The 17,601-nt window shown below is 42.9% G+C and overlaps 1 protein-coding gene across 4 annotated transcripts in view; it reads right to left on the bottom strand.

The window, feature by feature from the left end:
- The window catches only part of LOC118234899 (pleckstrin homology domain-containing family G member 3), a 69,995-nt gene that overhangs the window by 37,378 nt on the left and 15,016 nt on the right, over positions 1 to 17,601 (bottom strand). For 2 of the 4 annotated variants that reach the window (XM_035431777.1, XM_035431768.1), the window contains exon 2: positions 17,466 to 17,534. In XM_035431777.1, the coding sequence (XP_035287668.1) occupies positions 17,466 to 17,514 (49 nt within the window). In that variant the 5' untranslated portion in view covers positions 17,515 to 17,534. Of the gene's footprint in view, positions 1 to 16,039; positions 16,063 to 16,192; positions 16,380 to 17,465; positions 17,535 to 17,601 lie in introns of those variants that run through there. The other 2 variants (XM_035431785.1, XM_035431796.1) reach the window with 2 other exon arrangements.

Here is a 17,601-nt window from a genome sequence, read left to right as displayed (position 1 = left end):
GGTGTAACCTCAAGATAATGCCTTGCGTTCCTGGCTGCATTATAACATAGCGAAAAGCATTGCTTAGCTAAGATCAGAAAATATTATCCACTGCAGCGATAAGCCCTCCTCCCTTTCCGATGACGTTCACTAGCAGTTTGAAGCCAACGATTTCATCTGAGAAATTCAACTGGCTTTGAAGCTGCAGGCAACTCTCAGGAACCCAAATCATGGACCTGGAGATGAGGTCAGTGCTTGTGAGTGTAGGGTCAGCACGTCTCCCACTCCCAACGACACCTCCACAAGCCCCCTTCAGCCGCCACAGGCAGCTCCTGCGCTTTAGGCTGCAGAGGAGCACTGCAACTCACACATACTCCCGCTGGAGTCCGGGCACGGACACCACAGAAAAATACGCAACCAGCTCAACAAACACACATCAATTTCTATTCAGCAATATTCCTGTTCCCAGTAGGACATCCATAAATGGAATCCTCCTGGTGTCGTTCCACTTCTGGAAAAAATGTCTACAAAAATATTCAATGAACAAAAAGCATTCATGGAACCACCAGAAGCCTCATATTTCTACTGGAATCTGTAAGCATTTAAAAGCCAATGACAGGCTTGGAGGCTCCACGTCTTCCCCCCGGTCTACCATGGGAGGACAGATCCAGTCACTGTGTGTTTTCACTTCTGTCTCCCAGCACTGTAAGCTTCTGGTACTGGACAGGGAAATTACACAGCTTATCATAATACCATATCATTCCTCAACTTTCTTTCCCTTCAACCACAGAAAATGGTAGACAATCTACACAAACACTTTAGGGTAGTAATCACAATGAGGGTACGTTGGAACATACAGTTCAGGGATTTGTGAAAAGAAAACTTTAGGACTTTGGACAGAAAAAACATAAAGAGTAGATTACTCATCTGCCATAATGGAACATTCCACAGATAGTCGCACATTTCATCATTCATTAGTATGTACAAACACACTAAGGCGTCTGAGAACAAACACAGACATTAGAGCATCTGAGAAGCTTTAGAGGACTCGATTACGCAAAGTAAAAATTAAAGAACAAAGAACCATACTGAAATAGGCTCTTGTTTGTTTGGCATAATGAGACCTGAGATGTTAAAACTTACTTGAGCATTTGCTTTCCTAAAAGCCACAGGTTTTCCATTAGTGTCAGACGACGGGAAGAAAAACAACAGGAAAGTTCTGCCCCCGAAACCCCCTGCCCGCCCCTCCGCCCCCCAACCCCCTACCCCACCCCACGCCACTGATCCAGTTGCCTGGAATTCCCAAACACCTGCGAGTTGGTATTTACACATCAACACATTGAGCAGGATATGGCTAAATCCCAAGGAATGTGACAGGTGTTTGGTGATATTTTGCCCACCTCCAGTAGGGTAAACTGATCCACTTTGTGGCCTTACCTGTCTTGTGTGTTTGGGTTTATCAAAGCCTGACTGAAGCTTTAGACTCAACTCTATTTGGTGGTCAACTTCTCTCTTCAGTTGGCATTAAAGTTATAGTATGTGTTGAGACTCAGTTCTGTCCTTATACTGGCACAAAACATTTCAACGAGCTTTACTGGAAAACTGATTACTGTGTTACTTAAAATGCTCATTAAGCCACAAGATTAAGAGCCATACTTATTTTTAACATATAATCAGGATTATAACTGTAAAATTTCCTTCTGACGTAAAGTATGTCATTTCTAAATGCAAGGTCTGGAGGTCTGACATGGCCTGTTTGTTCAATATGGATATTCACTTCCAGTTAATTCCTGATTGGCAGCCTACTAAAGGGGTGCATTGCTGGTTGGTTAAAACATGAATGACATGCTAATCGTGCAATAAGAGTGGTATCCAAATGATGAATATCAAATCCTCCACTAGTAGGCACTATGGGGACTTCAAAATCTCAACAACTGAACAGAATAGGCTGGAGAGGAATATATTTGTTTTCTTTGCTTCTTTATGTATAACAACCTAAAATGATCATATTACATAGGTTTAAAAAAAGAAGAAGTAAATATGACAAATGTCATAATATAAAATACACTTGGGTAGTTTTGATTGTTTGTTGGGGTTTTTTGTGGTGTTGAGCCAGGCAGAATTACAAAATAGGATGGCGCAGATGAATCCATAGACAATGTCACAGCACAATGGTTAGCTGTCTTCTGAAAAGGAAACGTGATTAGTTTACCAGGGGCTTAGGCCAACACAATACAAGCACGTAACCTTGAGCAGGAGGCTAGGAGGCACATCCTATTATAACCTCATTGTCAGTGGCTGAGCCAACACTTAAAAGAATAAACAGCCTGTCCGGAGGCCGTTGTTCTCTCTGATAGTGTGTGAAGATGTGTTCTGGTCTGGGGCAATAAATCATTTCCTATCCTAAATAAATCAGTAGGAGGGAGCTTTTTTCTACCTACAGTTAAATACCAGCAAAGGCATTTGTAAGGGGATACTTCATCTGACAGAAGACTGCATTTACTGTCAGAGGCCAACGCACCAGAAATTCCTTATGCGTGCGAGGGGCATGTTATGCGTTCCTCGGCAGCCTAAAGAGACATAAATATTTTTCAAAAATCACCGCCTTCAAATGGAAAGCACGGGGGACTCATGTGCATGCCAAAGGCCATCCTCCACGCCAGCGATCGATTCGCCATCAGCGTCCGTCCACAGCTCTTCAGTCACGGCAGACGACACGCCCGGTTGCGACGAGCACAAGGAGGTCAGGAGAAGGACTTGGGAGGATTCTTCATCTTACGGGTAATATGTCATTTTAGCTGGGTAAAATCAGGTCCCGATTAGATGAGGAATTATCCCATTGCCTCCTTTATCAGCAGGACGAATCAACATGGTAAAGAAGAGAAGCTATGCCTTTTAAACAAGCTAGCACATTTTCATTTATTTAAATGATTTTGGCATCCTGTTGTGGGTCTGCACCTCACAGACGCTGTTATCAGTAGGTAAACGCAGTGTTGTGCGTCCTGCTCACACAGCTGTATCTGTAACTGCAAATTTGCAAGGGCATTTGCATACCTTGCTGCTCCATCTCGGTGTGTCTCTCCTGCAGCAGCATAATGGAGCTCTGTTCTGGGATCACACAGGTCATCTCGGTGTCTCGTGTGCCAAGAGTAAAGGATTTACAATTTACAGGCCCAGATAGGATTTAAAAACAGCACAGCGCAAACACTGAAGTCGAGTATGAAACTGGAAAGACTACGCTGTAAATATGCGCGTCAATCCGCATATTGATTTAACAACGCCGCCTTACACGTGCACATAGCAACTGCGCAAATCCTCCTTTGATCATTCCCAATAGTGTCAGTCAGATGAAGTCAGCATTTAGAGTCGTTGTACACATGAAAATCTGCCAATCAAGCCATTGACCTCATAGAATGGCTAAGAACGTGAAAAATACAGGATAGCCTAGAGTAAAAGGTAAAGGGGTCATCTTTGTTTTCACTCTTGTTTGAACCATAGAATCATTAACCCAGTCAAGGTTCTGAGTTAGCATAGCGCTCTGATATGGGGTTCTGTGAAATGGAGATTTAACCATGATACTACAATCTGGGAGAGGGCATAGGATGGAAGGAACTGCTTGTTTTCACAACCATAAAGCCTTCTAGTGTATATAGAACACTCTGGAGTTGTCCTTCGTTTCATGTTGCAACTCTAAAATGCTTTGGAGATTATGTGGGATTAGCTGCTCGTGTCCAACAAGATTAGCAGATGTTGCATTAAACGGGGGGTGTGAGAGGGGTCTGCGGACTTGACAGGGTTGGCTGGGTCTCTGAAATTCTTACTCCAGTTCCTAGAATTCCTGGATGTTTTCGGTGGGGGAAATGCTCAAAGTCTTCTCGATGAAAAAGCCGTCAACAAGGCCTCTCCCTGCCGTTTCCCATTCCTGACATCCCAAACCACCTGGAACATGCCTTTAGGGCCCTCACTGACAGGGAAGTCGATATTAATGGGCTCAGTGTTTCTGACAGCCTTGTCACCAAACAGCGTTGAGCCACAAAACAAATCGGCTGTTTCAGGCCACCAGATAGGGAAGTACGCTTTGTTGAGGTTGAGTTTCCTGATTGGACTTTGAATACAGTTAATTTGTGCCCCAGGGTGACAGTGACTGTTTCTGAAACCATTTGATAATGAGATGTTAGGGATTAATACAATCAGCACATTTAAAAAAAAGGGAATGGAATATTTTGCTAAAGGTCATTCCCATATTAACCTATTAAGGGACCTGACCGGTCATTATACAACCTACTTGAAAAGGGGAAACTTGAAACAGTCTATCTGACAGTGAAAGGTTCAGGTTTGTTTACCCACTTAACTATAATCCGGTTGTTCAGATTTTCCATTTCAAAAGAATTCAGCCATATTTGATAAATATAGATCTAATGGAGAAGCAAAGAGACTATTTTTTGGCCATGCATTTTAAATATAGCACAAGCCTTGTCCTCTGCTCTACTAAATACAGCATTTTCTTACATTCCAAAACCAACCATATCATGTTGTGTCATCTCAGTGGCATTTTCTCAAGGGTACACTGCTGAAGTGCATTATCGGTCACATTAAAAAAAAAACAAGTATTTCTTGGAAAGATAATACTACTAAATGATTCAGGCAAAAAAAAGACTTCCAAGAATTACTCGGACAATGTATATAAAAGTAGTAAATGTGGCGATTCTTTGTCCTAACAGGCCTGACAGACAACATGTTAGAAGTGTGACTGTGTTTAGCATACTGCATGCTTTATCCATTAGCAAATCTGTACAAATCATGGAATGTGTGAAACTCAAGTGATTGTCTAGTAATGGAGGCACAGAAAAGAAACACAATCCATGCAAATTTTCCATCCGTGATAAAATGCATAAAGATGACAAGAATACCCACACTGCAACTGGCCATCACAGCTAACTCTGTGATTCAACTTACAAGTATGAGGCCTCAGAAGTGACCTATTAGTATTACTCAAAGTGGACCCTGTAGAGCTGAGCATGCATTTTCAATGTGACCATACAGTTACAGGATGTTTTGGTCCATCTGGAAAAAAATCCTACTTGTGTCCCATAGTCTTAGTACAAAAAAAGTCCATTGTACAAGGCAGTATACATGTAAAACGGTAAATGCACTTTAATAGAACCGGCAGCCTGAGGAAAAGAGATTACTCAGACAAGGAGTGATCACAGTATTTGTGTGCAATTACCATGGGCCCCACCAACTCCCACTTCAGTAAAACTCTCAATCTAGCACAGCAGATGGTTGGAACTAGCACTTCTGATATACATATGTATGAGCAAGACATTACAAAGACAGCTCTCACAGTATATGAGGGTGTGTGTGAGCGATTGTGCATTCGCATGTGTGCTGCAACTTTGCCATGGAGGACCTGCACAGTCCTATTCTCTGTCATTATTGTCTCATATTTTCCTCACAAATTAATATATACCATTAACAGAAACAACCAGTAAATATATGTATGTGTTTTATGAAAAAGCACTGAAAAAATAGCGTGTGCGCAGATTTTTGCCCTATTTCGGTTACTTGGATTTTGTTTGTGAGCTGGAAATATAAACATTTCCATACACTGTATAGCATAAATTTAAATGTACAGCTTTAGCCAAATTTAAATGATGAATGCTAACAGTAGGCTTTAACAGCAGAACAGTGACAATTGCTAGAACAGTTAAACAAATCCAGTTTACAATTGTGGCTACAATGTTGAAAGCTCTACACCAGATCTGGGGGTGCTAAGGAAGAAAGGACAGACATGCAGACAGGTGCAGAGCAGACCAGGGTATGCTGGTTATAAGGGAGACAGAAGCCTCTCAGTCACATGTTAGAGATTGGAGCTGACACTGACATGCAGTGTTGTTCCTAATTCTAACCCACACACCCCACAAGTCAAAAAACAGTGCTGCTTACAGTGTCCTTTTAATGTGGAGGAAATCATACAGTCATTTCAATTAATTTGCATAATAACATAACATAACGACAAGAAGTCATTCAGCCCAACAATGTTTGCCATTTTCCTAAACTGTAAACTGTACCTAGTGTTCTGATTACCTACAGACTAGATAGTATCTATCAAGCCTAATCTTGAAAATCCCCGGAGTTTTTGCCTCTACTATGTGATCTGACAGGCTATTCCACACATTGACTACTTTCTGTGTAAAAACATTCTTCCTAATGTCTGTACAAAATTTACCTTTTGCTAATTTCCATTTATGGAAAATACAAGGTCCTGTTGTACACAAGTGATCAGCTGTAATATTCATTCAAATTCAGATGACTGTACAGATACACTGGAGGTGTACGTAGAGCTTATGTGGGATGGGTGTTATCACAGCTCCAAGTCCTGCTAAAGCCCACAGAACAGCTAATGCAGCCAAGTCTCCTTTCCAAAGGCCTTTGGAAAAAAAGGAATCTAAAGTAGGGATGCATGATAATATCAAAAGTCCTATGGGTATTGGCCAATAATAGCTTTAAACAAGCCTATTCCCATCAAACCAATGCTAAGATTATGGCCCCTATGAAGATGCAACACAATGCATATACCAGAGGAATATGATGAGCAGAACACCCTAATACATGTGCCTATAAGCAAATTTATATTTCTCACACTTTAAGCCACGCAGCACAAGCCAGTGGAGGTGGCTCTAATCAAAAGTCAATCTAAAGGAAACTTCAGCTGCAGAAACCTGAGGAACTCTGCCTGGCGCCGGGCGGAACAAAGCCAATTGTGTCCCGCACTGCAGACGAGAGGCTCCAGCACTGCCCTGCAGCGGCTACTGGCCGGGTTAATACCAAAAATACATTTGCTCCACAGCCAATTTCCCACACAATGAATGTGCCGTCATATATGCCCTTTCTTTGCCCGTCCGTTCCCATTTCATTTGCTCATCTAAAGCAGCTGGCTTGCAGTGACGGCTTTCGAAATTCCCTGCCGTGACTGGGAATGAGGTTCTCCCCCCGTGTCAGTTGAAGATTTACCGCCACGACAAAAACACAAATATAATCAACGTAAGCGTTCCCTTCTCTTAATGAGTGCGGCGAAACCTTTTCGTAAAAAAAACTGGCCATTCCAGCAAAGCCAAAAAATATGGAGCCAGAGGCTTGAATCTTTCCAGACATACAGTCAGTGAATGGTGAAGCCCCCTCTCATAGCCAATATGCGAAGCATCAATCAATCAACCAACCCAGTGGTGAATTAGAAAATGAACTTGACATGGTTGTATTGTGCAATCATTCGACAATGCTTCCCTTGTTTAAGTTTTGGCACAGAGACAGGGACTCCACGTCCATGTTTAACTTGACGTATTCACAAACGTGCTTGCCGACACCCATCATCAGTTACTTTGCTACTTGCCAACAGAAATCAGTGCAGACTCATTTCCAAAGCAGCAGGCTACTGCTGCCTGATTAATGTATGCAGAAGCAGGTTTCCTTGGCAATTAAGAGGGTTTATGGAGCTACAGGCCCCACAGTATATGACCAGAGCTAAGCACATTAACCAAAGAAAACACTTGGTAATTGAGCAGAAAAATCTGCATCGACAAGGAAAAATCTCAAGGTCTCAAGAGAGGACACAACTTGATGTTCATAAACACCAACCTAATTCAATAACGTGGAAGACCAAAATTTGAACAGGCCACAGACAACCCTGAACATCTTCTCAAAAAATGAAAAACATTCAATATTACTTTCCTGAGAAGACAAAAAATGTATTTATGGGTCTCTGAAATATTAATACCCATTTCCATAAGAAGACTTATAATACTTTGAAATTGAAATGTAGACCATTTTAGCAGAATGCGCATCTATGCCATCCTTCAAACAGTATCGTGTAACAAATTCATTCATCATCACTTAACTTGCAAACTCACTGAAAAATGCCTTGACAGTGCAATGTGGCCAGGCAATAAATAAAGATGTCATTACATACCTTGAGAACACGCTTTTAAAGAGATGCTTTGTAAGAATGGGCCAGGTGTTCTCTCTTGTAAAGGTGACAAATCCTCTCTGACATTTTACCAGTCAAACAGCCTTCCTTCAGAAAGACTGACTCCCTTTCCTGGGACCAAAAGAATGGTCCCCTCAGCAAAGCTCACTTGATGTCCCTCTCTTGGCTCGACCTTCCTGGTTGGGAGACAGGAATGTTCTAACCAATTAAAATGGAGTTAGATGACAAAGCGCTGACCAGCGCTCCCTTTCTGCAGGACCCCGCCCCCTGTCGGCGCAGACCCACCACGCTCAGCTGCTGCTGGACTGTTACCATGCCAGGGTCCTGATCCAGGAATGGGCATCGCTCCAATAATCAAAGCAGGAGCACGCGGAAAGAAGCCAACATTCAAAACCGTACTTTTCAGCCTGTACCCAACACGTTTACCCACCCTTTCTCTTAACACGAACATGCATCCATTCCCCGTCTTCCAAAAACCAACATGTTTATCAATTAAGAAGCTTATTTTATTCCTTTTATTTGTGGGACCCAAAAATGCATACAAATGTTTTCAGAAAAGGTCGCACCAGTCAAGCTCGACTTGCTGAGTGCCGTGGGAGGTCAGCGTGATAATGACCCACTGTGCTGAAACGACTGCGGAGGAAGGGGAAAGACACAGGACCACAGGCCCATATGAACTGCTCACATGCAAATTCTCCTTGGGGCCTTTCGGCTACTGTAGAGAGGAAATTCTGTGCAATTTGATCCATGGCTACACAGCGCACTGCACACAAGAAAGCTATTCAAGACTGGGAAATGGGTCAGGGAGTGCGTGAATTTTAATGTGATACTGTATTATCTGTGGATTAGTAGAGGTCAGTCCACGGAAGAGGCAAAAGAAGATTTTCAACCTTTGCAAACAATGTTGCATTCACAGGGCTATTACAACGTATATTCTGCAAGCAGGCCACTTTGTTAAAGTCAATGAAATAACGCAGAACTTTTTCAGAGTTTCTGAAGGGACCTCAATGTAAACATCAATCAAGTGAGTCTGAAAATGTCCTACTTTCTCTTAACATTGTCTGAGTTTAACAGAGGTTGCATTGAAAGCCTACAACCAGTACGGAAGAGCTTGTAAAGCATTCACTCAATTCACTAGCTCCTAATCTGCCTAATCCATTTACCAGCTCTAATTTACTCTTCACAAGCCCGCACAGTCACTTCTGAGTGGGTTTTGCACAGGCCTGTCATCACACAGACAACAGCCAATGGCTTGTCAAAACAGTTATCCCAGAGAGAACGAGATTCCCAGGTTCCTGATCCACCCACAGGACTCCTGGTACAGCAGCATTCCTGTCAGGACGGCAACCGCATACTCAAGGCACTGTGGTGCACACTTTTCATAAGCACATTTATGCATGCCAACATTTCTCTTTCTTTTCTCCTGACTGTGTACATTACGCAAGTGTGTGTCTGCACACGTTTGTGTGCACGTGCACATGAGCACACCTGCATGACTGCATGCAAGCACACAATCATTTAAACTTGATATTTTGACTGCTAAGAAGTGTGCTTGTACCAGGAACTGAGATTGATGATGATGGCAACTCATGACAAATGTTATGTTGTGCATTCTTCTTTATCTGCTTTCCACAAAGTTTAGCTCTGCAAGCCTTACGAACGCACCAAGACTTGAACAGGGCACAGACACCTCTCTGGCAGCCAGAACTAGTGATGGTATCTTGTCAGGTACATTTTTCTTTTATCGAAGAATTTGAGAGAGAGAAGTTTCGTGCCAGGGACACAAAGATCCTGGAGTGTTTGGCTGATAAAAAGTACAATAAACATCTCTGAAAACACAAGTCATTTACTAAATTCTTTTGCTGTCAACAACTTTCTTCGTTTTGTAGTGTCAGAAGTAGGAACCAGCAACGTTGTGCTTTGTTCAACATCAATATATTGATGGAAAATATATAAATATTTGAAACAATATTTCATCTGTATTAAATATATCCAATATTGGTGAAACTGTCATACTGTCAATATTGACATGAGCTTCATATAGAAAAATATCAAAATATTGCAGGACCCTAGTCATTAGGATCTATGCAGTTTTACACTTGGTGAGACTTGGTGAGTGTTGGGTTTCATAGTCTCTGCAAAACCAACAAGCCCACCTACACCATGGAGTCACTCCCAGTGTCAAATCTGACACTCAAGTGACATGCTGGTGTGTGAATTAAAATTTTATTTGAAATTCCAAAATTAAATTAACTTTTAATTTACTTATTGGTGAATTCATCCATATACTTATAAGGAAACACCTTATCCAACACTCACAAGTGCCTTGGAAGAAATTAGAACAAATTCACGCAAACACACCTGCACTTCATGGGACTGAAGATATGCTAAATAAATCTAGATGGGTCAATGAAATGTAAAGTTAATAAGTATCTGTTTCAGATTTAACAGAATGTATTCTCACAATGTTAATTCCCCAAAGAGGATATTAAGGCAAACTCTCTCTCTTCCCCCCCCCACCCCCCCACCCCAGAAAAAGCACATTTATGAGCTGGAAACTCTGACACCAATTTACTGACCGGTAATTTCATGCAGTGTCACTCACAGTTAAGATTTCCCCCCTCATCCCATCACCCACAATCCAAAAAGGCCATTAATCATCTAAAGTATCCACAGTACCCGGCGTCAGTCCCATTTCCTTTGGGTCAAAAGTGAAATTACTGGCTGCTCTACATCTTGATTAACTTCAGCCTCTCACTGGCCCTCTGGGTGCCTGCTCTTAAAACTTTACAGAGAGACGCTCCTACAGGAAATCAACTCCTCTCCCAAACAAATGTCTAGCAATTCAATTAACACTAAAACACAGACCTGGATGGACTACACTGTAAAGGCCCTGTTCTATCAAACACACACACACACACACATACATACATACATATATATACACATTTATACTGTATAAATAGAAAACATGTTAACATCCCCAAGGAATAAATTAATTCAGGGATTACGTGTATGTGCTTATTTGAGGTGAGGGATATTTCAACTTCCACAATGTAACAAGTAAATGGAAAAAAAAAACTCAAAAGTGCTGTGCATCAGCATTTATTTTGCATAGGCGGAAAAATTATAAACATTTGGCCAAAAAGATACACAACATGCAAAGAACAATGATTTGCATGTCTCCGTACTAGAGGTACATTTGTCCTGGACTATCGCTGAAAAAGCGAAAGGTAGAAAGCATGAACTCATTGTTCTGGCATCTCACTTTTACAGTCGTTGTACAGGATCAGAGGATCAGTGTGAGGACCTTGGAGATGTAATATATGCACTCTGAATGATACCAAAAAGCTCATTTTCAAAACAGGCACCTTTAAAGTTTCCGCTAGTTAGCTTAATGAAACACGCTATGGCTCCTGTGTGCCAAACTGCGGCATTCTTCCAGATCACCATTTTTCCGACCAAAAATCAGAACCTACTCTGTCCCAAAATCATTAACTAGGCTGCTAAAATTTCTCCCCTGATAGTGTCTCTCTGACAGGGATGAGGTTATCTTTAACCAACACAACTGCTCCTCCGGGGTTGGGGTTTCCGGCTCCTTTAACCAATAATGATATGAACGGGGAGGCATGGGAGCAGAGGGGGGCATGTAGAGCTTATCCCCCTGGGAAAGAAAGAGGCTGGCCTGTCTACAGCAATGAAAAAGTACTCACTGCTGAGAGGTAGAAGGCACCACTTCAGAACTTGTAACCACAGACTCCTTAGGGACGAGCAGGCTGCAGACACCACCAGTGGCATATTCCATCACAGGCTATAAAGCCCAAGTCAACCTTCCCTTCTAATTAGACACAGGCTGAGATTTTCCTCCACTAAATGTTTCAAGGGAGGATGCTTTCTAGTTTGTTCTTTATCTATCTGTGCTGACAGACATGGAAAACCCCAAAATACAAAGATAAACTTGTTTAACTCAATTTACTCATTCTTTGCCTTTCCACATGTAGTGCTACCGAGACCAATGTTCAATTTCTTTTGGAAAGCCTGTGGTCCATTGAAAATAAAAACAAAGTCGCCTCCTATTAACTGTTGTTGAAAAAGTTCAAGCTGGGTCAGTTGACAAAAATCATGCAGTTATAGAGAGTTCTTAAAAAATCAATATAATCGTAGGATTCAGAGAAACTGCAAAAAATACTCTGTTGTGGCATTTTAAGCAGCTGAGCAATTTAACAGTCGGTTGCCACAGCCCTTTGTCTAGTATCAGTGAATTCCTGCCTTTTAAAAGCAGCGTTAAAACTGTTTTACAGACACGTTAACCAAGGGTTCTCAGGTCAGAACGTCTGCCTCATTGGCACCAGTGACAAAGCTACACATGACCTGACCCACTCTGTGTCCTACTGTGTTTAGGTTAGCACATAGCAGGGCAGGAGATCAGGTCAAATACTCAACATACATTGAGTATTTTGGTAGCTCACACTACAGGTACTCATAGTAAAACTCATTTGCTGATCATTTTACAGTGAATAGAGCACAATATGCCTTTGTTTTAAAAGTTGGACTTGACAAATTGGCACCCAACATGACATCCTTACACACAACTTTCTTTTGAAACTATAACAGTGATATTGTTTCTGTGTCTTTGCAACAGAAAAGCAAATAAATGTTTTTACCTTCTTTAAATTGTGAAGCTCACATTTTTCTATCGAGGTATTTATTCACACTTTCATTAGACTTACAAACTTTATTCATGAACTATTATTTGGGTACAGTGCATCCTATTCTCTCTCAGCATTTTCAAGGACACTCAGAATTTTTAAAATAATGACATTAAAATTACTGAGCTTCACAATTGGCATACAGTTCACAAGGTGCCAATGTATTCCCTGCCCGATCTTTTGTACATTTTCAATTCTACAGCTAGAACAAGAGGTTTTCCAATAAAGTGTGCTTGCCTTAGATGTCTACAAGAAACCTCAAGAAAAAGTTAGGGGCAGGCTAATATAGCTTAGTTTGCCGCAGTCTATGAGACATGCTCAAAGGCTGGCTAAGCCGCATACTTAAGCTACCGTTAATTACTTGGCCCAATTTTTCACATTCTGTACATAGTGCTAAACACAATATGTTGCCTCAGGCTTGTTTGCAGAAATATGTTTAATGGAATTTCCACCATCTAGCACTTTTAGCTAGTCGACCTGCATGTGTCAAGAGTAATTACCTGTAAACTGTAATGAAATAATGAGTATTTTTCCAATCCCTGTAGTAACGCACAGTGTTTACCCGGGGACAACATATTTGTACCTTTGGTCTTTTTTTTCTGTTCCGTGACAGCACAGATGACGCTCTCGTACATCTTGTACACGCTACGTTTTCCTCACGCAGCAGTCTAGACCCAGTAATTAAAGTTTTTAACGTGGCTACTCTGTAATTAAGCAGATTACCTGTTGAGCGCGGTGCGGTACACCTCTCAGCAGTTACATTACAGAGCAGCTTCCACCCTCCTGAGGCTGTGAAACGCTGAAACAGCCGAGGCAGATGAAAACCGCTGAAGCCGAAGGAAAACAAAGACACCGAGTGAACTTTTCTGACCTAATGGTCGTCAAATCAAACGCACCTCTGTATTTCCCAGCCCCGCCCCGTGGAAATTCCAAAGCTCCAGTCAGAGGTCAAAGGTGACTGTAGACCTGAACAAAACACAGGGGTGATAGGCCATCAGATACGGCGCTGAAAGTGCGCCGGAGTACAGACTCCTTGACACGTATTATTATTCTGAGCTCTCCCTCAGATCAAGCGAGCCGTGTGCCCCTGCTGAAGCTTTGATAGTCTAAAGCAGTCTGGTGCTTTAACTGATGATGACACACCTCCGCAGACAAGAACAACAGCAGTGAAGTCCAGGGTCTGTCCCCAGCACTGTCACATACAGGCATGGGTTTGCACATGCAACCTTCTCTTGCGGGTAAAACCATGCGCAGACTCATAGGCAAAACTAAAGCAGCAGTTTAGTGTGGCTGAGTGACTAAATGGGTTTACATTTCACACGGAAGTTTAAATCTGCTTCCACGGTATTAGGCTACTGACCGTCACAATATAAGCATTGACTCAAAAATTGTAGATTATATTCTTGGTCTCAAACTTCGAATGGAGTCATTAATAGGTCAAGCATATGGTCACATCCTGTCAGGCCTGAATATAATGAGATTTTCAAAAAAAAAACCTCCCCTGAAGTGTCTGTAGGCCCCCTTTGTCTATTTTAGTATAAAAAGAGTCACCTTGGTCTGCAATCAATACTGGTGTACTAACAATAGAGGGAAAAGAACAATGTGTTTCCATGGCTAAATTTTCCCTGTTGAGGCTTTGTTAATTCCAGGTCTGTAGAAGGAGGCCCCAAACTAAATCCGGAACAGTCCATGCTGAGATGACCTTTGATGTCGACAAGCTACACTTGGGATTCAATGGGCCAGATTATTCCAATTAATTTTAGTGCAGGAAGACTTGAAGACAGGGTACCCTGAACAGCCAGGCTTTTCACTTTTCACAAGTCCCGAGCCCCTCCTAACCCCACCCCCCCTACCCCCCCTCCCCACATAGTCCTCCTGTGAGCTGAGCATTTTCAAATCTCCAGCTCTAACCCAGGCCACCTGTTGGATGGGAGTGATCACTGATTGCTCACTGTTAACTTTATCACAGTGCTGTAAGGCCGTGGTGAGGCGTCTGCTCCGTTAACACACTGCCGTGGCGTCGCGCCCCCGTGACACACTCACACGGGGGAGTGCTGTTGCTTCGGTACAGTGGGGAGGAAGTGCGATAACAAACAGAGATTAATCACGTCCCACCTCAGCGACTCCCGGAAGAGTTCAGCGATGTGATATCTCTCTCGCCAACCAGCAGCGAATGTTTGTCGCAACAGACTTTTTTTTTTTGCTGATTTAAATGAGAGATTTTAATGTGGAAAATTCTGAATGGGAGACAGGTCATCTGGTTCACATCTGGCATCACCTCTGATACAATTATTTAATAACCTACCAAAACATTAACTCTTCTCTGAAAATTCTATAGCAAATGACCGTATGCAATGGAACACAAGTGCTACAGTAAAATGCAGTAACGCCATTAAGAATGAAATAAGCATGGTTTTATGGTGAAATGTGTGGTGGAGCAGGTGCAATAAAAAGCTATAAATATGACGGTATATTTTCTTTGGCACGGAATGGTCTGACCAGTTTTATATGGACAGAGGTCGACAGAAAAAGAAGTGGTTCCTGAGGGACAGAAAGGAAATGACTCATGTAGTGGAAACATTATGAGTGACTGCATCACACATCATGCACACAGTGTGCTGGTCTAACAAGGCCAAAATGAACGACACTAGCAAGTACTAACATACAAAATACTCAAAAAAAGTATTCAGCTTGCAGTTTCTTCTGCCAGACAAAGCAGTTCAGGCAGAGTTAAAACTTAAGAAAGTGTACATCCATGCTAAGCTCACCACTTTTCTTTTGATAGCAGATTTCTAATAGTATGGAAGAGCCGGTGTCCATCAGTGAATGCAGCATCCTCTTCCTGTCTGAGAACTCACTTTCACCCTCCATCTCAAAGCTACGTTCCATAGTTCACCTGGGTAAAGTAGTCCAGAGGACTCCAGCTCCTTTTGCATTTTGTATTAGTAATTTTCTGTAGGACCTGCAACATCTGCACAGTGATGTTACAGGGCTTTACTGAGTTTAACTGTGCCATTCCCATGGTGTTAAAAAGAGAGGAACAAACATCCTAAGTTTCCTCAGTTCAATGGCTGACAGAGAAAACAAACTTAACAAACAGGAGAAAAATACTGACTAATATACAGTGAAATCAAGCATGTTCTGTACTTCCTTTTGGGCTACAGATAAAATGTTTGCTGCCAAAAATGGGGTGTGGGAGACAAAATGAGTGTATTGTGAAATAGTTTATCAAAATACTTTGAATTTTGTTTCATCGCCAGATCACGTGGTCTGCTCAATTACAAATCACACACACACACACACACACACACACACCACAGAAACCAAGAACCACAATAGAAACAGATCTACCACCTTCATTACTGACCTGAGCACAGCTACACACACATTCAGAACAGATTTCCCAGCTCTTCCACGCAGTAGTGAAATCCTGACACGTGCTCCTCAGACGAATTCGCATATATTAGCCCCCAGAGGTGAATTTGCGTTGGAATGCGGCTTTAACGTGGGCTTTGTTTACCTTAACACAGGGCGGCGGGGCCCTTTAACGCACGCATTCCTCCTGTCTCTTCACCCCAAACCAACGGTCCCTCCTCACAGCTGCAGCTCAGCCTGTCCTTTCCCCCCGGGCTCCAACGGCTCCGGGACACGGGGGTCAAGCGCGGAGAGGCTTTCGACTTCGCCCCTTTCTTCGAGCCAGTCTACAGACTCAACGTTTATCCGCGGGTTAAAGGACGCGGTTCGGCTTTTGGGGGTTTGGCGCCAACTGGAGCGAAGGGAAGCCTGCGTCCTACAGCCCGAGAAAGAAGCGGGATGCGGGACGCTTTGGGACCCGCCCACCCGTGGGCGACAGCGGCGCCCGGGTGCGGGCCCCTTTTGGCAGCGGTGGCGGAGCGACGGCCGCGGCAGAGAAAAGGAGCCATTGACACACGCCGGCAGCGCTCGAGCCAGAGCGTTAGCTCAGCGCTAAGCACGCCCGCCAGCCAGCGGGGGAGCTGCACAGACGCGGCCGTTACAAAGAGCCACTGTGCGCCAGCGTCTCGCGGCTCAGGAGCTTCGCCTCGACAGTGACATTTATCTTACGCTCGTAAAAAAAAAAATTACCCCTGATTAAGACGTTTCCACACACAGGATGAGAAGAAGGGAAAAAAGAAGGAGGGAGCCGTTCCTTCTCTATACGCTCCGGGCAGCTGAACCGGCTGCACGGTTTCGGCTAATTGTCCTTGATTCAGAAACATTCCAGCGCTCGTCTGGGTTTATGCAGTAAAAGGTTTCAGCTGTGCAAACGGGGCGATGCAGAGGGTTGCCAGGAGAGACACAGCACCAAGACAAAGCCCCTCTCAGCCCGGCTACAGTTGGCAGACATTTGGCTGGCTGTGCGCTCCATTTTTTCGACGCCCCATATGTTTTCTGATATGTCATTAAAAAATTTACAAAACCTATGAATCCAGAGGATGTGGTCAGCCGTGTTACTGAGTGACACTATACAAATCTGCACTTAGGCAAAAATTTAAACCAAAAAAGGGAAAGATGTGAACGCACAGGCTGGTTCTGCATAAAATCTAGGAAAAAGCACACATGCACAAGGCCATTCAACAAACTTACTAAAGGTGTATCATGAAATGAATTATGTAAGGTTGATCAGTGAGCACACCAACGGAGTGTCAATTCGAAAGAATATGCTCAAGAAAAATGACATTCACCGAAGATGCATACGAAAGCACACCAGCTGAAAAACACACTATAATAAAGCACCTCTTGCAACTGTGAGTAAAGGAGATGACATGTCTTACCTTCACCCATTGGGACCTCATATGGAGTGCTGTGAGATCCTTCTGGCATGGCACTGGGCCCTCAAGGAACTGCAGAGATACAAATAAGGAAGAGGGAGGGTAAGGACCATGAGGAAGATGAATGAATCACAATGCC

Source organism: Anguilla anguilla, chromosome 1 (genome assembly GCF_013347855.1).
Source record: "Anguilla anguilla isolate fAngAng1 chromosome 1, fAngAng1.pri, whole genome shotgun sequence".
Taxonomy (NCBI): domain Eukaryota; kingdom Metazoa; phylum Chordata; class Actinopteri; order Anguilliformes; family Anguillidae; genus Anguilla; species Anguilla anguilla.
This window is presented reverse-complemented; position numbering and strand designations above follow the sequence as displayed.